At 53.5% G+C, this 21172-nt stretch overlaps 2 protein-coding genes across 10 annotated transcripts; both read right to left on the bottom strand.

Annotated features, from left to right (window-relative positions):
* Positions 1 to 2950: 2950 nt before the first annotated feature.
* On the bottom strand, positions 2951 to 12177 carry TMEM184A (transmembrane protein 184A). 8 transcript variants are annotated; one of them, XM_063344972.1, is made up of 9 exons: positions 10336 to 11591; positions 8664 to 8888; positions 7817 to 7982; positions 6789 to 6879; positions 6623 to 6698; positions 5906 to 5997; positions 5327 to 5496; positions 5032 to 5229; positions 2951 to 4605 (listed from the first exon to the last, which is right to left on the bottom strand). In XM_063344972.1, the coding sequence occupies exons 1-9, from the start codon at positions 10765 to 10767 to the stop codon at positions 4355 to 4357; spliced, it is 1701 nt and encodes a 566-aa protein (XP_063201042.1). In that variant the 5' UTR covers positions 10768 to 11591; the 3' UTR covers positions 2951 to 4354. The 8 variants fall into 8 exon arrangements, 7 of the variants coding, with proteins under 7 accessions (XP_063201042.1, XP_063201048.1, XP_063201047.1 ...); XM_063344978.1 differs by lacking the exon at positions 10336 to 11591 and adding an exon at positions 12035 to 12177 and having other exon boundaries at positions 2952 to 4605; XM_063344977.1 differs by lacking the exon at positions 10336 to 11591 and adding an exon at positions 11854 to 11999 and having other exon boundaries at positions 2952 to 4605.
* Positions 12178 to 13733: 1556 nt separating this feature from the next.
* Positions 13734 to 17101, bottom strand: PSMG3 (proteasome assembly chaperone 3). 2 transcript variants are annotated; one of them, XM_063345011.1, is made up of 3 exons: positions 17033 to 17101; positions 16316 to 16533; positions 13734 to 14283 (listed from the first exon to the last, which is right to left on the bottom strand). In XM_063345011.1, exons 2-3 carry the CDS (start codon positions 16529 to 16531, stop codon positions 14131 to 14133), a joined length of 369 nt encoding a protein of 122 aa, XP_063201081.1. In that variant the 5' UTR covers positions 16532 to 16533; positions 17033 to 17101; the 3' UTR covers positions 13734 to 14130. The 2 variants fall into 2 exon arrangements, with proteins under 2 accessions (XP_063201081.1, XP_063201082.1); XM_063345012.1 differs by having other exon boundaries at positions 16988 to 17037.
* Positions 17102 to 21172: the final 4071 nt, after the last annotated feature.

Genomic DNA, 21172 nt, shown 5'->3' with positions numbered 1-21172 from the left:
AAGCGTCTCTCCCAGCCCGCTTGCCCCTCTCCCAGCCCTGCTGCGCTGCTTCCTCGCCGTATTTGGAACACGCTCCAGGGATAGATAGCACTGGTCCGAGCTGCTTGTTGGGTACGTCCCACGCTCGGACTGCGTCTGTCTCTTCTCCCAACCCAGGACGTGCCTTTGTGTGTCGTGGGGGGGTGTTTTGGTAGCGTTGGGGGGAGCAATAGCTGCAGGCGTCTCCCCGCAGTCCTGGTGCTGCTCTGGGCTTGGAGCCCATGTGCTGTGGGACAGGTCATGGTGATGGAGAGACCCCCCCCCTCCCCTCTCCTTTGAGTTGGGAAATGCTCTTTCACCGCTTTCCCTCCGCGACTGCTTGTGAATAAACTGCTTTAGTATTACCTCCCTATTTCATCTTTCTGGTTTTTCCCCTGTTTGGGCTTTGACGAGGTGCGACCTTGTGCCCCTGAGCTCCTAGGGGCCACATTGGCTTTAATCCCTTGTTCCAGCTGCTCCATTTTCTTTAGGGGAAGGAGGAAAGCGCTTGGCCTGGGCCGGGCTGAGGCAATAGGGTGGAGGTGGATGAGTGCGTTGGCCCACGTTGGAATTAGGGGTAGGATTATGTATGGTCTGAGTGGAGAGCAGCAGGGCTGAAAAGGCTTTGTGTGTCAGCAGGTAATGGATGGTCATTAGGTGCCAGAGGTGGGGCCAGGCAGGCTTGGCTGAGCAGGGACGTGGGTGAAGCCTGGGGGGCGATTGCAGTTGCCGTGCTGAGCAAGAAAATCACCGTCCTCTGCTTCAGCTCCTGCCTGGGGAGATGGCAGCGAGGAGCTGGTGACCATAGCGAGGGAGGTGGGACAGCTGTGTCCGTCGGAGGCATGGTGGAGCGTTAGTTCAGGAGGAAAAGAGCATCAGGAATGGTCCAGCGGTGAAAGGAAACAACCTTCACCATGCTGAGGGGAGGAGAAAGTCCTGGAGGTGGGGGGAGAAGGGTCCCAGCGAAGAGGCAGCAGAAGGAGGGGTTCTGCGCGGTCGTGCAGGTCTGGCATCTGCTGCCTGGCAGCAGCTGGGCCCAGGGACGCGCTAGTGGGTGCTGACACCCTGAAAACAAGTCTCTGCCCCCGACTGGGTGCTGCGAGGGAGCAGCCGTGCGTGACAGCACCGGCTCCACTGTGGTGCTCGTGGCCACCTTCCCTTCTGCTCACGGGGACCGCGGTCGTCCCTGGCTCTCGTGGGCACAATGTGCCCCGCGAGGATGTGTCCCCGGCACCAGCGGGTGGTAAAACTGCCCCATCCAAGCCCAAACAAGCAGCGGGTGACTCGACAGCCCAGCCTTGTCCTTGGGGAAAGCCCGAGGATGAGTGACAACTGGAAAACGGATCTGCCGACCACCAGAGCCCGCTGCCGGCGGGGAGAAAAGCCTGTTCCTCTCCCTCTGGCGTGGCTCCAGGCACAGCCGGGCTCCCGCGGAGGTCACCCCTGCGCTCGCCGCCGGCTCTCCCGGCGTCCTTGTGGAAGAGGTGGAGGAGACGCGTTAGCCGAGGAGCACCACACCATGTCTGCCGGGGGGACGCGTTCAGCCTCCGGCACCGCTAGTATTTCTCTTCTCCCTGGATGCGTTTTGACAGCCCAAGGGTTTGAGGACCGTGACAGCGCCCAGCCTGAGCTGCGAGCGCAGCTCCTGCCTCTTTTCCCCCCTCTCCAAGAAAAAGGACCAGGAGCCTGCGCCGGCCGGGAGGGGAGCAGCAGCCAGCTGGTGGCCACCCAGCGGCTCCTTTGGGCCGGCATCGTGCTGCTGACTTGGATGAGTCACAGCTGATTTATTATTTATTTTTTTTTTTCCTCCCCCCTCTCCCTCGTTTTGCTTGCAAGAAAGACCTGTTTTATATATAATACAGTAACCAGGGCTTGACATAAATAGGCAAATGTTATTGTCTGCCGTGGGAATTGCACCTGCGGGCGAGAGCAACGAATGCAGCCCATTATGCAGCGGAGTCGAGCGTTTGTGCAATGAAGTACAACTGTGTTTCTTGCTGTGTTCTTGTGCAAGTCTTTAGCTCAGCCGCCACAACAGATGTGCCACCGTCACCTTTGCGGTCTGTCCTCGCCCCGGGAGCCCGAGCAGCCTCTGTTCCCGCAGCGGGGGCCTGCTCTCTCCCAGAGGGGTAGAGAAGACCGAGATGTTCAGCTGAGAGCCGTGTCTGCTTCGGTGCTGGCCGCGTTACGAAGCCAACCGTCCTCCTCCCTGAGCCCCGAGGCTGCGCTTTGCGGGCGGGAGGGTCCTGATGGCAGGATGCGCCGGAGCCTGGATGGGTGCCTGGATGCGCAGAGCGTGTGGCTCTTGTTTGTGGATCTCATTGCAGGAAAGGCGGCAACTAAGCAGGTATGAGCAGCGGTGCTTCGGGGCAGAGGGACTTGTCCCTGCCCATGGCAGGGCAGTTGGAACTAGATGATCTTTAAGGTCCTTTCCATCTCTAACCATTCCATGACTTGCAAGACGGGCTCAGCTATAGGCATCTCGTGTGGAGTCCGGGCTTCCAGCGCGATAAGGTTTCTCCAATAATAATAAATAGAAGTTGCCTTGTTGCCGCTGGAGTCTCCATCCCGGCCAAAACCAGCACAGCTTGGCTTGGCTAACGGGGATCCAGCAGCTCTGAACTGCTGCATCCACAGCTTAGGCGAGGGCTGGAAGAGGTGCAGTGCAAGGAGAGGGAACGGGAGACACACACATTCTTTGTGGAGTGAAAAAGATGAGCGCGAATCCCGTGGGAATGCCAAAATGTGCAGGATGCTGCGTGTGCAGGTTATTTCTGCTGGGCCAGCATCGAGGGGCAGGGAGGACGTCGAGCTGAAGCGCATCAGCATTAGAGCAGGAACAGGCGGATCAGGGGCTTTGCTTGCTGAGCTAAGTGAAAACACTTCCTCACTCCCTGGTAGAAATTTCCGTTTATTAGAAAAAAAATAATTCATAAATAAAATAATTTCATGTCGTGATTTACATTTTGCAGCTTAAGAGCAGGGGAAAAAAAACAAAAAACAAACCACCTGGCTAGGAGTGGCGTGTGAAATGGCTCTAAGCCTTTCCCGTCGGTTTGTTTGCCACCCGACTGCGAATCCGAGGCTGTAGACTTGCCCTCGTCCTTTCACTACCCAGCTCCCACCCCCAAACAACAGCCCGGCCGGCGCCTAAGTAAGTTCCCAAGGATCATCTCATTAATGGGAATAGAAATTGGACTAAGAATTGGGGGGGGGAAAAGAAAAAAAAAAAAAATAGGGGAAGTTTAACAGAAGGATGCATGCTTTCCATCACTGATATGGGGAAAATCCCTCCGTGCGGTATCTTCCCCCGCAGCGGTCCTGCCCTGAGCCCCCAGCGCCACTTCATCCCCACCAACGTCACCCGGGGGGGGCTCAGTCCCACCCGCCTTCCCACAGGTTGGGCAAAGCCCAGGGCCGGTAAAGAGCGAGGGGTTAGGAGGAACAGACAGTTCCCAATAAGCGCATTCCTACCACCACCAGTCACGGTCTGGTTCCCTAATGAGGACCCTGATAAGGAAGCTGGAATCCCTTTTAACTTCTGATCCCTTCGGAGATAAGTCGGTTTAGACATAAACAAGCGCTTCTGTCACCGGCAGCTCTCCGAGATGCAGCTGCGAGCCCCCGCGTTGGCCCCGAGTGGGACCTCACTGCTGCTCCCAGGGGACTTCCTCGGGCAGCTGCATCCCCATCTGGAGGGAGAAGAGGATGACTTACTCTTCCTCCCTAGCAAAGGTCTTCTGCACAACTCCGTAGGCTTCTCTGAGAGAAGGAGCGGGGAGAAGATGTAAAAATAAGGAATGACATCTTTCAACCGTTACCGGGTTTTGAGGTGAAGTGAAGTCACCTTCCTGGGCTGGTTTTCTCCACGGGGCCCTTTGAGATCATTTTTTACTCAAATTGGGAGAAAGTAGAGCAGAACTGTGCTGAGAAAAGCATTTCTCTCAGGCCTCAGCGCTGCTTGGAGGAAAGAGGAGGGCGAGGGCGGCTGGTCCATCCTGCGGCCCGGCTCCCCTCCCTGCCTGGCACCCCCAGAAAGGGGACGGGCACCGGGCTGGTGTGGAGACCCCATGAGTGGGGCAGCGAAGCCCAGACAGCAACACAGGAGCAAAGTCAGCCCAGTCCCTAACACCAGTAGAGATGGGACAGCAGAAGCTGGCACTATTTGCTTTAACCTTTCCCTGGGTTATTGCATCTTCCCTTTGAGAAACTGGCTTTTTGGGTAGAGTTTCTGGCTTCTCGGTACTCCGATGAGACCGGGTTGCCTCAGCATTGAGACAGTTCCCATTTGCATGGGTTTAAACCTCTCCAGTGTCACCGTCCCCTCCAATGTCTCCTACAGCTCCTCGTCCGACAGGATCAGCACTCTCTTCTCAATGTTTTTGCTCTTTCTGCCGCTCGGTCCCTCCACCTTGGAGGCCACGTGCCCGTTCTCCCCTGGCGCTTTGCGCTCTGCCTCCTGCATCGACTGCTGGGTGTACTGCTGGTACGCGGGTGAGAAGTTGTGGATCGCATCCTGCACAATGTCCTGGGGGCTTATGGTCTCCTTCAGCCCGCTGGAGATGCTCTGCATCGGGGCAAGGTTTGCTGAAAAACAGGGAGGGTGATGGGACATCAGACAGTCAATGAGCCCAAGTGCTCCAAGAGTGGAGTGACACTTTTCCATAGAAATTCAAGATCAGGGCCTCATCGTGGGCCACGTCAGCTCGCGGTGGCAAGCGCCAAGGAGAAGAAAGGCAACCCCAGCTCCATGTTTCAAAGAGGTTGGAACCTCTCCAGCAGCATGTGCTGTAACACCATAATCCCCTAATTCTCCCCATCCACACCAAGGTCTCTTTTCCTGTCCACTCCCTGTGGCTCGTGGGCATCATGAGGAAAGAGGGAGAAGGAGCTCATGGAGCACAGGAGAAGGAAACTCCTCTGGTGGCTTTTAGCATCCCATTGGCAATGCTCTAAGAGGGATGTCTCCTCTTTCCTTATTCACCGATGAAGGAAGAAGAGAGAAAGAGTTACCTGTTGAGTTTTCTTTCTTTTCCCTGTACACCTGGCAGGTGAACGCATAGCGCAGGGCAATGGAAGCAAAGAACATCTCAATGCAGATGATGAAGTTCTGGTAGCCAGCAGCCACCGTCCCAGCTCCCACCTCCTTCCCATCGATGATCTGAACTTCAGGGATCACCCCACATTTCTCCAGGATGGCAAGCAGCGTCCCTGCAGGGGAAGGGAGAGGGATCAGCTCACGTCCTGCATCCCCGGGGCAGGTGGGGCTATGGAAGGGGAAGTGCTGAGCGCCCTTGGTGGGACCCACCTTGCCAGAAGGAGAGGAAAATGACTGCCTTGATGGTGATGAACTTGAGGACTGGCTCAAACGGGCGCAGCAGGTCCATGGTGGCGAAGTAGAATAGGAAAAGGGCATAAAGTGCCAGGCTGACGGAGAAGTTGTAGATGATGGTGATGTAGAGGTACCCGCTGTGGACGCTGCAGGGGGAAAGAGAGAGAGAGCTGCTGCCCTGGACTGCGGGAAGCGAAGTGAGGGCAACCACAGGCAAGGGAGGAAGAAATGGGGGGGAGAAGTGTCTGGCTTTGCCATGGGGGAGCGCACAGCCCAGGAGGGAAGGGAGAGGCAGGGAAAAAGAGGGGAGCGGGGGGGCCACACTCAGCTTTTCCTCTGTTGGTGGGACTTCTTTTTATTACGGCTCACAGGACTTCCGTTCCTTTTTTATTTGGGAGCAGTAAGTCTCCGTTCCCGGGCGCTTTGGGCTCCCTGTGCTCTCACTGCCCGTGGAGCAGCTCCCCAGGGGGACTGGCAGGACACCCTGTCCCTTGTGATGGAGCAGGGACCGATCCTGTCCCCTTCACCCTCCCCGGCCCCACCCAGCATTCTCACTTGAAGTCCCCGTCGTGGTACTTCCCGAACGCCTGCAGGATGATGGTGACGATCGCCATGAGGGGTTTCACGATGCAGAACTGCAGCGTGGCCTGCACAGGGGAGAGACGCGGTGCACGCTGGGCAGCAGGGATGTCCCACCGCCCTCCCTGTGGCTCCTGCCGCCCCCCAGCCCCTCCACGCGAGCCGGCCCCTCTGCTCCAGGGCCAGAGACACAGAGAGAGCAGTTCTCCATCACAGGAGGGACCAACGCTGCGGGGTGAAACATGAACCAGCTCAAGGTCTGCAGACGGGAGGCAGCAGGGCTCCTAAAAGCCAGCTCCTGAAAGGCAGCGTAGCCACTCCGAGGGGGGGGACTGGGTGGCTTGGGGACAGACCGGTGCCAGGATTCAGCCCGCAGCGCAGCCCTGGAGAGTGAGAGAGCCGTCCAGGCCAACCTGGGACTGGTCGGAGATGGCAATCTCAGCTCCGCAGTGGGAGGAGACCCTGACTCAGCAGTGAGTCAGAGGCAAGGACAGTGAGCTCAGCGCCCTGCTGCTGGCCAGGTGCCGGCGAGCTGGGGGGGCTGCCTCCCTCGGACCAAAAATAAACCAAAAAGAGCATCTTGGGAGAGCGGGGAAGCAGAGGCCTCTCGGCAGGGCAGCGGGGAAGGGACCTGCTGCCCTGAGACCCCTCATCAGAGGAGGATGGAGCTGATGCTCCCCGTCAGGTACCCACCTGCTTGCAGAAGCGCAGGAACCCAATGGAGTAGGACATGCCCTGGAGGCAGCAGGTGCCATAAAAGCAGCTGGACCTGGAAGCAGAAGCCGAGGAGATGCCGTTGGGGCTGCCGGATGGGGAAAGCAGGTGGAGGGCGAGGAACTCATGGCATGCTGGGACTTACACGATGGGCTTCCCTCGGATCTCTGCCATGATGGTGCTCTCCCCTCCCAGGTACTCGAAGCACAGGCTCAGGAAGCTGTAAATCACGAAAGCTGGCAAAGCAAGGGCAGACACGATCAGCAGGGCTGATGGAGGTCCGGGGAGGGTTGTTACATTTCACATTCCTTCCTGCTCAGGTGTTTTATCCACCCTGTCACCGCATCGGGATTTGGGACACAGGTGGGTGGGATCCCAGCGGGAGGAGCAGCAGGTCAAATCCATCTGACTTCCAAGTGGAGTCAGATGCACCACGCCATGCGCGCAGGGCTCGTTGCAGACGTGGCAGCTCCTCTGGGCACACACAGCCCCTGCGTGCCCGTGGCAGCAGTCGGATGGCCCAGCAGTGCCCGTGGAGACAAGCCCAGGCAGGAGTGCAGTGGCCAGGGACCATCTGAATGGAAGGACCTCAAAATTGCTAAGGGGCAGCATAAGTGGTGGGTGGCCAGCGAGGAGCAGATCCTGAACGGTTTTCTTGTACGTCCCCATCACTTATTTTCTGCATAGTCCAAACCCAAAGTAATACATATGCTTGCACCCCTCTGTTCCCCAGGGAGAGAGCAACAAGATGGAAGAGCAACCTCAAACTCAATCCTGATGAGCTTCCCCTACACTTCAAAACATCCCAACTCCTCAATTTCTTAGGTATGTCTACCTTCCGCTTTAGAGAAGATGCATTGCTACCCCAAAGGCAGCCAGAAAACCTCTTTCCCCAGGAGCATGAGGCTGGGGTCCCCCTGGGCTCCTGGTTTCCAGCACTCTGCAGGCAGGTGGTGGAAAGGCACCAGCTCGTGTCTGCCCGTGGGGCATCCCCTCCCTGCTGCCGACGGAGAGGGAAAGGGAAAACCTCTGCACGGAGGAAGGGGGAGTGGGAAGTAAAAGAGATGGAGATCTGCCACTTTGTGCAATCCAAGACACTCCAGAGACACAGGTCAGCGAGATGAGAGCCCTGCTTTGCCATCAGCCTCCCTGCCAAGGAGAGGCCATGCTCACCTTCATAGCAGTCACGCACTGAGTCGAAGTAGACGTAGTACTGGTGGCTGCCGAGGAGGAGGAGGCTGAGCCAGGAGTCGAAGGCATAGACGGGCACGATGAAGAGGATGCGGATGATGTAGCGCTGCTCCTTGGGGATGGTGTAATTCCTCAGGTGCGTGTAGATCTGCAAAGTGCCCAGTGTGCAGAGCTGTGGCTACCACCAGTCAGGAGGGCAACCAGAGGTGCCCCCCCCAGCCTGGGGGGCTGCAGGAGGCTCATCCCATTTTGACCCTCCTCGCCGGGGCGAGAGCACTGCTGGCTTTCCTGGCTTTCCACCACAGACCCATCGCGGTGAACTGACATGCAAGACAGGCTCATCCCATTCCCCAGGGCAATCCCTTCCACAAAACCCCATGGAAATCAGGTCCCTTCCCCGGCGCTGTGCAAGCAGCATGCCCTCCTCCATGCCAGCCCCGTCCCAGCTTGCCCCGGGGCTACCTTCAGCAGCATGGATCCACACAGCACCCAAACCCATGCCCACTGGCAGTACATTTCGAGGCAGCCTCAGCGCACCCCCCCAGGGCACAGACCCAGACAAGAAGCCCCGCGGGGTGTTGCCTCTGGGCAGTGCCAATGCCCTGCAGCCTCTCCTGGCTCCGGCAGCCACCCGGGGATCATGTGGGCAAAGTCCACCCTCCCCAGCTGCCAGCACCAGGCTCCCGACGGTGGAGATATCCCCTCCAGGCAGCAACAGGAGGAAATATTTATCCGGAGATGAGTGATTTGCAATGAACTCGGGGGCAATCAATAGGTTTGCCCTTGCATCAATCCCAGCACCGAGCCCCGTCTCTGCTCCATCCTGTACCTGGTGGAAGGTGACGATGAGTGCCGACCACACGAAGATGCCGGAGATGACCTGCGCCGCTGTCGTGGTCAGGAAAAGCTGCTGGCCATCCTCAGAGTCGTTGTGGGTGGCCGTGAGCAGGACAAGGGCCGGGGATGGTGGGGCGGAGGCCAACCTGGCCACCGTGCTGGGCCCTGGGGTGCCGGGTGCCATGGGAGAGGGCAAGGCACGTGTGGCATTACTCATCTGCAGGGAGGGAGAGGCAAGGGGAGTGGTGCGGGAAGGCATGACCCAGGTGAGCTGGCGAAGGGGAAGGTCCCAGAAGATTTCCCAGCCCACACAGTGTGGACAAACCTCCTGTGAGGTTTATCTCCTCCCCAGGGTTTTTTCAGGGTGTCTCTTACCCAAACCAGCCCATTCACCATGGTCGGGTCTGCTTCTCCCAGTTGGAAAATGCTAATGTCCTTCCAAAGCAGACTCTTTTTCCTCCAAGGAAGTGCATGTGTCCTTATGTCCCCCAAAATACACACTCTTCCTTCCCAGCCTTGCTCCTTCTTGTTTCCTCAGGGGTCACTATCCCGCTTGGAAGGGAAAGACCTGCCTCCGTTTGTGCCCCTGTGAGCTCACCCTTGTGGCTCAGGACCCTTTTCCATCAGGAACCAGAGACTTTAGGGTTAAACTCATCCCTCACTGATGATAATAATGAGCCTCTTACCAACAGCCATCAGGACATCCATGTCCTCCTTGTGAGCCCAGATAACACTGGGATCCCTGCAGTTCCCCCCCCCCCCCAAATTTGCCTCCTTTCCTTGTGCATGGTCTGCTGGGGGAAAACCCTGGGGGTCCCCAAGAAGGTTTGGCATCACCTAGGGCATGTGGCCAGCCTCGGCCATTTCAGCATCATGAGGGTCTCCATGTGCCAACAATGCCAATCCCGAGACCCAAAGGGTAACCAGCAGTTCCCCGAATTAAACCCAAGGGAGCAATCCTGCTATGCTGCAGGCAGAGCCCTCTGGGGACACTGAAGCTCTCTGCCATCTCCCCACAGGTCCATCTCCCTCCAAGCTGGTCACCCCAAGGCACCGAGCGTTCCCAGCGCAGAGGGTGGCCGGGGAGCACGGGCACCGTGTACCCTGCATCTCCAGACAGCAAGGACCAACCTAATAATACGCTTTTATTTATAGAGCAGCTTCATATCTCAAGGCCAACAGACGCATAAACTGCCATGTTCGGCCTCTCTTTCTGCTAATCTATGGAAAGCTGCTTTTCCCCCCAAGTATAACAATAGCACTTAAAAAAAACCCCAACAACCCAACAACCACCTGTGAGCAGAGCTCTAACAATATAGATGCTTCTCCGCGCATTGTAAACAAACAAAGATTTTAGCTGCTGGGTAAGTACCGCCTGGGGGTAGAACTGTAAGCGTGAACTGGTGAGAAGCAAGAAAATATCTGCCATAGATAGGAGTGGTAGGGAGCGACCTCGGTCCAATTAAACACAGAAAACAAAGCAGAAGCTCGCCCTGCGGCTTCCTCTCCTGCCCTCTCCCCGAACCCCAACCTCGCAGGAGAGGAAACTCAGCCGGTGTCAGATCAACAGCCCTAAAAATACCTTTTTTCCCCCTGCTCTGCCTGGCAGGAGCTGCCTGTAAGCGGAGATGCTGGCAAGGTCCCAGGAGCTCACCCCGGCGTACCTGCGCCCGGCGCGGGGAAGCGGCGCCGGAGATGGCTGGCGGGGCCGATAGTGTTACGGAGGCAGCGGGGAGCCCGGTTTTTCCTCCCTGCCACCCTCCGCCCACCCTGCCCCGGCCAGCAGGAAACAGGATCCCGGGGAGAGCCGGGAAGGGATCTGGTCTTTGGACAGACAGTGAGGACGCCGGACCTGCCTTGTAAACATTAACAGGAGGCCAGAGATAGCCCAGGGCGCTGGGAGGGAGGCGAGAGCCCGGCTGTGCCCCATTCCCCGCAGCTCCTCGCTCTTTCCGGGGACAACCCTGCCGTGGGTTGGGGTCGTACAGCCAGATTGAGCCACGCTTTCCTTCTGCCACAGCATCATGATGGGGAAGGAGGTGATCCAGCTCGCTTCCTATGACATGGTGGAGAGCTGTGCTCATCGCCAAACCCATTTATTCAGTTTTCGACCCGGCGCCGTGCCACGGATGCTTGGCCCAAGACATCCCAACTCCTATTAGCCTTCCCAGCCTGGCTGCAGCCATCGTGGTACCAGCGCGGTGGCACCAGCGGCGGGTCCTGGCAGGCTCCCCTACATTGTCACACTCGGAACGCGGCGGAGCAAGTCATTAAAAACAAAAGCCTCGGTGCCGCTCGGTGACAGGGCTCCCAGCTCCAGAGGTAATTAGATCCCGGCTGTGCAAGGTAGCTGGGCAATTCAATGCAGCTAGAGAGCCATTTGCTTCCAAAACAAAGGCGGTGAGAAGACAGAGAGAATAATACCGGCTGTAAAAGAGCTCCTGGACGGGACTGTGCTGGTGCCACATCCAGTCTGGCTGTTTTCAGGCACCTTGCAGCTACCTGCCACACACAGGTGTGTGCCTGTTACACTCACTCCCCGGGATATTAGAGGTGGTAAGCGAGCAACGAGCAGAAAATAAACTGAGCGGTGACACCTGTGTTCAGGCCACCGGCAAATGGGGCTTTTCACCTCGCCAGGGATTCCCCTCCCAGGCTGCCACAGCCTGGACTCCCAGCTCACATCCCTCCCTGTGTCCCCAAGCTCCCGGGATAAATCCCCACCTTGGTGGCAGCCCCCGTGGGGCTGGAGTGGTGGGAAGGGAAAGGCGAGCCCCCACAGCCCCCCACCACTGCCTCTTCGGTAAACGGGGAGGAATCCCTGTCCCCCACCCCAGGGATGGAGCGTCCAGGCTCAGCCCAGCAGCGCAGGAGATGTGCCTTTCCTCCTGATTGCTGTGGGATAAAGCCGGGCCACGGGGGTTATTTACCTGATCACCCTCTCTGTGCCACCCCCGCAGCACCCAGGAGGAAGGACCTATAGCACGCGGCTATAAATTAAGGCAGGGCAGCACCAAACCCTCCCTAAAGCTTGTCCGAGTGGGCGACACACGCACAGGGCTCCTGCAGCAGGCTCTGCCCTCCCAGCGGCTCATAGGTGCTCAAGGCCGACGGCTGGGGCAACCTTGGCTCCGTGGATGGGTGCCCCCAGCCGCTGCACCCCCCTCCAAGGCCCCACTCACCCTGCAGGGCTCCTCCGGGAGTGGGTCTGGCTGCTCGGCATCCCCTGTGCCCTCCTCCACCTGCACCCATGGGAGACTCCTCCTCCGGGCAGCCTGCCCGCCCGCTGCCAGCCTGGCTGCACCCCCGGCGCTGGAGCAGCAGGTCGGGCTTTGCCTCCTGCGGAAAAGCTGCCCGACTTACCTTTCCAGTCCGCCGCGCTCCGCACCCACGCCCGCAAAGCAAACACGGATGGAAAGCCACCGTGCAGCCCCACGCCACTGTCCCCAGCCCGGCACACAACCTGTGTGGCAAATTCGGCTTTTCTTGCAATTGGGAATTAATCCTGAGCCGGAGGACAGCGATGAGTAAAAGCTGATGTTGCCGGTGAATGTTTTTTGGGGCAGGGTTTTCCCCTGGTTTATGGCAGAGCAGAGAGGAGCAAAGTCGAAGGACTAATTGCTCGTGGTTTAATTTATCGCCTGTGGAAAGGCAACAAGAGAAGTCTGTCCGGGATCCGAGCATCAAACAGGAGAGATCGCCACATCCTTTCTCTACCCGCCGCCCTGTGCAGAGCTGGTGGCACACAGAGCCTGGAAATTAAGGTGCTTAAGTTGTGGTCGGCTTTTTGGTAGTAACACTCAGGTCTTCAGGCCATAGCAGTGGTGTGGCACCGTACCACCATGGTGGAAGATGTGATTTACATTTGACCTGCTAATTAATGCCTGGTTTCCACAAGTTGTTGGCACTACAGACACCATAAGAGCACCGAGATTTGGGAAATACATTGAATTTTGTCTGGAAAGAATCCCTACTAGCAAACCAGGATCGGCGTTAACAAATTCCACATGCCTCCTAGACAGAAAAAAACCCATAAAAGTGTAGAGGAGGGAAAATTTGGAGTTCTGACAGATGCAAATCTTTGATTCTTGGAAGCACAGTTTGGAAATTATTTTTAGATGAAATTTCTTGTCAAGGGCAGCTGCAAGCCTGCAGCGTTTGAATGTACTTTAAAAAAAAAAAAGTTTCATTTCTCATAATCCCTTAAATACTGTAAATAACCCTTACTTCACAGAAAAGAGTCCTTTCGAAATGCATTTTCTGCTTTTCTAGTTTTAGGGGATTTTTTTAGCAACAGAAATGACCTAGCAACTGGATCTACGTGGGGCAGGCACTGGCTCTGTGGTGATTCTGCTGCTACCAACAGGTCTGGACGCAGCACAGGTCTTCCCTGCCCAGAATCGAAACGCAAGAGCTGGCCTCTGTCTGCTCGCCCAAGTTCATAAGTGACAAAACTGTGGAACAGCTCACTTAAAAATTTACTACTTGGTGTTATTTGTTACACAAAGAGGTAAAAAACAAACGCGCATTCCAAGCAAACGGCAAAAGTTTGGCTATTAAGCATTGCATTGACTCATGACTTCATCTAATGCTTTTTTTCGATGGATTCGGGAGAAACACCCCTGTGTAACCCTCCCAGACCCTTCTGTCCCCGCGTCTCCTGTGACAGGTGCCCGAGGAGAGGGACAGCTCTGTAGGTGGCCCAAGCTATGTATGTGCTGTCTCTTTTATGTGCTCGTACCATGTAATCCATAAGCAGCTGTTATTGTGTCTTTTTCTCACCGCTAATTTGGGTTCCTGTCTTCCACCCTGACGTCAGCTTTCATGAAACTTGCAGAGCATAATTATCTGCCTGCCTTTAAAATCGGAGTGAAAGCGGAAAATGGATCCAGACTACATCAGGAAAGGGACTGACATAAGGACAAAAGCAGTCATATAGGACTCATTTCCTTAAAAACAGGCAAGAAAATCTTTCCTATTATGCAATTGCTGTTGATTTGTCACTGAGGCTTGTATTTCAATTGAAGTGATTTTCACAGAGCAAAAAAGAAAACAGGTAAAATTAGATTTGTCAATGTTTCTTTTATTCACCCTGCACTGGGTGTTCCCCCTTTGCGGTACAGAGTAGCTACAGAGCTTGGCATCTGTCGCTCCCGAGGACACACGCGCAGAGCCGTGCCGTTTCCCAAACACATATCCCACCCAATGTGATAAAAATAATACTTCTCTTGTACGTTGAGACAATTGTTCTCGTCTCCTCACTGACTGTATGGACTGCAAACCTGTCACAGTAACAAAACCCAAAAGCATTCTACACAGTAGAGAAAAATTCATGAAATTCCTCGGTACGTCCAAAACCAGCACAAAGACATTCCATCATTTTCATTTCTTGTCCTTTTAAATAAGTGGTGATGAGTCATGGACTCAAGATCATTTCCTTGAATCCAGATGGCACAACTTCACCACACTTGGCAACTTCGGATCACTTCCCGTAGAGCTTGTATTCCTTCCACGGTCTTGTCCTTTAAAGCCATGGCGAGAAGAACAGGCTTGTTCCCAGCTTCCTGAGACACAAACGCCACCAGGTTTTTGGCACAAACGTGGACGAGAGGCTGAAAAGCAAAGGTATACAGATGTAGGCTCTCACAGCTGGCAGAGCTCTCCCACGCGAGTTAGGAGAAGAAGAGCCCTGCGACAACATGGAGCGCATCGAGAACCTCTCAATACTGGACTCGGACCGAGCGTGCAGCTTGCGGAGCTGTTCTAACACGACTGGGAAGAGACACACAGTCAGCAAAGCCAAGCCATGGCACGGGGAACTTTAGAAAGCATTTTCTCAACCAGCTGAAAAGGGAAGAGTTTAGACCTGTGAGCGACAGCCACCCAAACCACCCTGAAACGACTTAACTGGAGCTGCACTTGGATCGAGTTTTGCACCAGTTTGAAAAACTTGGAAAGTTACTATGGAGAATCTTTCCTTCTGTTAATCCTCCCACCCAAACTACGTCACCAATTACCTAACTATATGAAAAGCCATGGATCAAAATGCCTCTATTTCCATCTTCTTTCTGAAGAAGTCTTCAAGTACACTTGTCTTTTAAAAACCTGTTGTTGAAGTGGGTACGTCCTGCTGACAAGCTCTGGAAAAAAACCTGCTATTGTTGCAATTCCTAGAGACCCCAAAGCGGTGTTTGATACACAGGCTTTGCAGGCTGTGTGTAAAAGACATGTTGGTTTTAACAGAATAATGAAAACCAGAAATAAGCAGCGATGATGAAGGAAGGAAAAGGATATAATCTTCTTAATGAGGTTTCTTTAACACGAACACCCAGGTTGCCTAGGTTTTATTTACACCGACAATTATGTATTTATCAGAAGGACAAGTTTGCTTGATTTTAGCTACCAGTGTGGTCTGGAAGTGTGCACCAAAAGGGGATGTTAATGGCGACAAGCGGGAGGGCAGCAAACTAGTGAAAGCCTTTTCTTAAAGTTTAGATTGATTACGTTGATAAAATTATTTTAAAATACTATGTAACAAAGCAAACAAACGCACTTCCCATTTCCAATTAAAACACAAAACCAGTGTGGGGGTGGAGGTGGTCAGAATTAGCAGACATGCCAGGGAAAGCAAAGCATCTCGCATCCAGAGAAGGAAGGCTATTGCTGGAGAACGGGAACTCCGTAAGGGGAAGCCGCAGACAGAATCGGGAACTTGTGTTGCTAGAGTTTTTCTAGTTAAGGTTAGCAAATAATTTTTGATAGCTCCAACCCTGATGGAAAGCCCTGTAATCTTGTAGCTCTGTAACTTTCTGTTTTAATGCTTGACTAGTTGACGCTTTGCGAAACACTTTTTATTCTGCTTTCTCTCCAGCTTTGTGAAATGGTCGATAAAAACTCATTTTGTTGAAGCAAAACAAATTAAACTTTATCAAGGGTAGGTGCTGGCAGGCACACTTGGGAGAGGGTAACTAAAGTCCATTATGGGGCTGGCAGAGATTGGGATGGGGTGGGGGTGAGAAAAGGGACTTCAAAAGGAAAACAAACTCGCTGAAACAGAAACCCAAAAAAGGTTATCAAAGGCTGCACATTTGATCTCTCAAATCTTAAATCAACAGGAGCTTCATCAAACCTTCCATAAAGACGGCAAAGCAATCCATATCCTGTAGGACACACAATAACAGATCCCCAAACCATTGACAATTAGTTAAACTTTTCTTATGTCAAAGTGCAGATGAGCATGCATACTTTTCCGATGAACCCCTCTTCCCTCAGAAGAGATTTTTAAATTAATCTTACCGCTGTGCAAACACCACTTAGCTGCTGTGATTCATCAACTCCCTGGCAACTTGCACAGCCCCACCTACTACATTTTCCCCTTATCATAGAATCATAGAATCACAGAATTATCTAGGTTGGAAGGGACCTTTCAGATCATTGAGCCCAGCCATCAACCTAACACTGACAAAAACCATCACTAAAACCACATCGCTAAGCACCATGTCTTTTAAATACCTCCAGACAATTCTACCACTTCCCTGGGCAGCCTGTACCAATGCTTGACAACCCTTTTGGTGTAGAAATTTTTCCTAATATCCGTTTATCCTATTTATCCTTGCTGCCTGTGCACTGTGCATCCGCTCTCACCTCATCCTTGCCCAGTAAGACTTTTGTGGTGAGCGAGGGCCGGCCCACATTGTCCCCGATGGTGTTGGGGTCCACGTAGACGATGGTCCCCATCTTGCCGTACTGCGTGACTACCACGAGGACGGAGTTGGAGAACGCCGTGCAGACCACCTCCGTCGGGACCCCGTGTACCACCTCCTCCCGCTGCCTGGACGTCACAATGGGACTCGCTTCCATCGCTGCGGAAAAAGAACAATAAAACAACAGTAACAATAAAATAACATCAGATTAAAAACACAGCCCACGGGCTATATAAATCCCGAATCCTTCCCTTCATTTGAACGACCCAGGTTAAGTTGATTTCAGAGCACAAAAGCATGCGGAGGTGTGTGCCTGTGACACGAACAAGTGGTCAACTTCCCACATCCCTGACTGCGAGGGGACATTTAACCGCTGGAAGGGACATTTAACCGCCGGGCAGCCACGGCCCACGCTCCCCCCGCAAGGACGAGCTGTCATGTGTGTCGGGTTCCGGGCTAATCACAGTTCCACAGCGATGGCATCCACGGAGCAGGCCGCCCCGGGGCCCGACCCGCCGTGCCGTGCCCTCACGGTGGCTGGCAACCGAGGGAGGGACCCGAGCCCCGCTGTCACCCCCGCAGACCGCGGCCCCTTCCCGCGGGAGGCGCCCACCCCCAGGCCGGGCCGAGGCTGAGGAGAGGCCCCGGCCGCCCCTACCCGTGCCGGGCCCCGCCGCTCTCCGCCCGGGCCCGCCCCGCCGCGGCGGAAGCGGCTCCTTTCCCCTCCCTCCGCCGGCCGGAGGCGCGGGGAGATGGCGCAGGCCGGGCCGCCATCCTGCCCTCCCCTCAGCGCCGCGCCGCCATTACCCGCCATAGCCCGCCCGCCGCCATCTCCAGCCCCCCCCGCCGCCGCTCTCCGCCATCTCCAGCCCCCACTCGCGCTCTCCTCAGGGACATCGCCAGCCCCGGCGGTGGGCCCTTCCCCCGGCCCAGCCTCTGCGATCGCTTTCTGCCCATTTTACACCGGTTCCCCTCGTGTGTGTGTGTGGAATGTCACACGGCAGGAGCCCGCCCGTGCCCGTGAGGGAGCGGCCCGTGCCCCTCCTCAGGCCCGTGAGGGGACGCGGGGAACCTGCGGGCTGGAGGGAGCTTGCGAATTTTGATATTTTTTTTTTCTCTTTTTCACTCCGTTTCGACATGGGATGCGGCCGCTCCCACCTGCTGGGTGATGTTGTGCCACACTTGTGCTGTCCCATCAAAAAAAGGCTGGTTCGGGGCCGTAGGAGCAGGCCCTGTCTCAGGGGCCTGTCTGCCATGTTGTGGGCCAACACGCTCCAGCCCTGATCCAGTGAGCAGTATGTGCAAACATTACTTGCCATTGAGTGCATACCGTTAATTCAGTGCTAATTCTTTGTCTTCTTTGAAATACTGGTACTCCTGAATAATAACTCTCTATAATAAAGTTATGCAAAGCTCTGAAAATTGGGATTTCTCAGAAGTTTGCAACTCTCCAGAGTTCTGCAATTGCTGCATCTAAAATACGCTCCAAACCTCGGTTTCTAGCTGTTAGCTGTCCTTTACCATCATTTCCAACGCATGCAAAACGTTGCGGCTGTGGCTGCAGCAATAGCAACTTGAGTTCTGGGTTATCTGTTCGCGTAACCTCTCTTAAGAACCTCATGATGTTTTATTTTTTTTTTCTAAATAAAAATCTTAACAAAACTTGACTACAGGAAGAGCACGTAAACCTTGTGCTGAGAATCCTTCAAGGCACCATTAGAGAGCAGCAGAGGTCCATGGAAAAGCTTTAAATTCGGCAGGTTATTCTTGTGGTTAACTGAAACAGAGAGGCCTGGTACCTTTTCGGCACTCCTTGCAATCTGGTAAATAGTCTGTTTTCCAGCACTGCGAAAAACCAACGTTCCTCTTTCTTGCTTACCACAATCACTCGTGGTTTTGCCTGTTTGACGGAGATAATGGTAGCTCTTGTCAGTAAAGCCTCCTGACTCACAAAGAAGTTTATTCCTGCTCTGCCTTCTCCAGAGAATAATTTTACTTCAGGAAACACGAAGGACCGGATTCTTCCTGCCATCCTTGTTAGCCTCCATTTTATTTTTTACATGACAGGGGGACAAAGAGAATCCACACTAGTTCAGATTTAGATGGAAACGCTGTACTTCGCTGTTTTGTGTTAGTTCGGGACTGAAAAGTTACCTTTTAACAGTTTCAATCAGTTGGATATCTCACTTTGGCATGGAGCTGAGGTGGGACAGAGCAAACTCGAGAAGCAGATGGCAGGAGGTAACTGAGCACTGAATCTTTTATTACTGGATGTAAATACATTTAAAAAAGTGAACTAAGGAGAAGGCTTCTATTGTCTGTGTGTCTGAGGCAGGGGACAGAGATTTGAGAATGCACACGGTGGCAGATAACGGGACTTTTCCCGAGGGGTCTGTCTGCCTGCCACCTGCTTCCCAACATTTTCTGGCTGAGAAGGACAGGTATCCGTACTTACACTCCTGTTATCTACAGCACTTTTCCTCCGAAGATCCCTAATCACATTGCAGACATTATTCCATTTAGCTTCATAAACTCTCTTTTGACATAAGAGGTTATTAATATACCCCATTTTACGGTCCGAGGGAAATAAAGAATCGAGACAGACAGCAGTTCAGAGCCATCGAATCCTCGGCTGGAGATGCTGCAGGATTTCAGGATCCCTTCTTCCACTCCCATGCACTTGCTGCTGAAGAAGCATAAGTCATGCATGTCACTGTCTCAATTACCAGAGAAAATCAATGACTGTGCAGCCCCATGCTTTGACAAGAAAAACTACCCATAATATTGCAGCTTTATACCTTTATTGTTATTTATGTGAGCAGTTTCTTACTACTCTTCTTTTTAAACTGCTTAAGTGCCTCTGTGTGTGTAGACTGGAAGGAGGCTGCTTTTTATAATAATCTTTGCATTTATCTGAACTAGTTTTATAGAGCGAATGCGTAAGATCCACAGAGCATCAGAAATGTTTCCCACTTCTCTCGAAAACTAGACACACGGTGTTTCAGGACATCCATTAATAATCCCTGCTCTTGGGAGCACCTAGCTATCAAAGTGCTGGGTTGGTTTATTAGTTTACAGGTTATTACTTCCCTAGTTTAGATTTCTCTCTTGTATCTTTTATGATGCAGAATATAGACTGTGAGCTGGAACCTCAGGTGCAGCTGGGCTCTGGGTTGCGCAGCCAAGGAGAGAGGAAAGGAATTAGTTTGTTCCCTGATGCGGGAGCTGCTTGGGAATTATTCTGACCCTTGTTATAAATCAGGTACGTGAAGCAGAGATGCCTTTTAAGTATGTTCCTCTGACCAGACAATACCAGAGCGCTTCTCTTCCCCTTATTACTGTCACAGCAAGGTCAGGAGGATGTGGGTGGTGTGGGGTTGTGTGAGCACTCTCTCCATGGGGCTGTTGTGGGTAGGAGGGATGGCAGAAATCCACCTCCTGATGCTTTCGAGTGGTTCCCACTGCATTTAAATGGGGTCTGGCAGAGGCGGTGTTCAGAAAAATATTACTGAGCTGAGGCCCTTGGGGAAGCGGGTAGAGGAGCACATCTGGGGCTGTTCTCAAAGGGTAGCTTTAGCCCCAAAAGTCTGGTCTCCCTGGCTGGTGCTCTCTGCAGTCAGTGGAGAGGGGTTTTGTCGCTGCTCGGTGTAAAGTAGAAACACAGCTTTGACCCTGGTTCTCCGCAGTCGGGCGTGAAGCCTGCTGCGGCTGACGGCTCTTCTATCCATCTCCTGCTTTCTAGATCTCAGCCTGACAAAAGGTATGGGCCTGCCAAACATGACCAAACCCCAACTGCTTCTGCACATGGACAGAAACAAGACATCAGGTTTGCAGGGAAGCCTGAGGTTGGAGCATGAGCAGCTGAGGAGTTCAGACGTGTCCAGGATTAGGTGGTAGCTGAACAGCATTCTCAGAGTTAATTCTCATTCTCTGAGGCTCTCACTTTATGTGCTCATATTTTGAAGGAGGGTGAGGGGATTCTGGCTCTTCGGTGCATTGATCCCTTTTCTGTGCTCCCTAGGATAACGGGTCGGATCATATCTTATTCTGAGAGACAAGTCTAAGAGGTTTGCTTTGTTCTTAAGTTGTCCACGTGGCTCTTATTGTATGGGACATCTCTTATTTCATTCGTTGCACGAGTAAGAGGAATGCTAAGCCAATCAATCGGGCATTGCAGAAACCACTCTAAGCTATTTAGTTGTTGATTAAACCTTTTTTTTTCCCCAGTGTAGAATTCAGCCATAAAAAACATAGTCTTTTCAAGAAAAAATAAACATAAAGCTCAAACCCAGATTGTTCTCTTTCTGTGTGAGCTGCACTCAGCTGCACATCTGAAATGGAAATACTGGATGTCTTTGCATGCCTGAGACTGTCAGGTCATGCTATTGTTTTGTTTTCTTGCATTTGCAATTTAGTCAGGAAATAATATGGGAACGTTCATTAATGTTTGTGTAAATAGTAACAGCCCACGTATGACCACTAGCATATTTTCCTGTGAAAGCTCAGTGTGCAGGGTAGGATTTAAAAACATGGCAGTAAGCCAGCACACTCTGGCTGAGCCTGGAAGCATCTAGGTAGCAATTTGACTGGAGCTCTTTGGAAGTTTTTTTTTAGTCAGATTTAGCAACCTATAAATAGAGGAGTACTCCAGCCCTTGCAGGACTTTGTTATGCTGTGTCATTTGTGTTTTCTGAGCTGCTGTGCGGGCTGGAAAAGGAGGATTTCGGATCCGTGGGGCTGGGATGAGAAAGGAGCTCCCTTAGTGCTGGGGGTGAGTTTCAGAAGGGGGCTACTGCTC

This window comes from Chroicocephalus ridibundus, chromosome 8, assembly GCF_963924245.1.
Source record: "Chroicocephalus ridibundus chromosome 8, bChrRid1.1, whole genome shotgun sequence".
Taxonomy (NCBI): Eukaryota; Metazoa; Chordata; class Aves; order Charadriiformes; family Laridae; genus Chroicocephalus; species Chroicocephalus ridibundus.
Note: the sequence above shows the minus strand (reverse complement) of the source record. Positions and strands in the feature narration are given on the sequence as shown.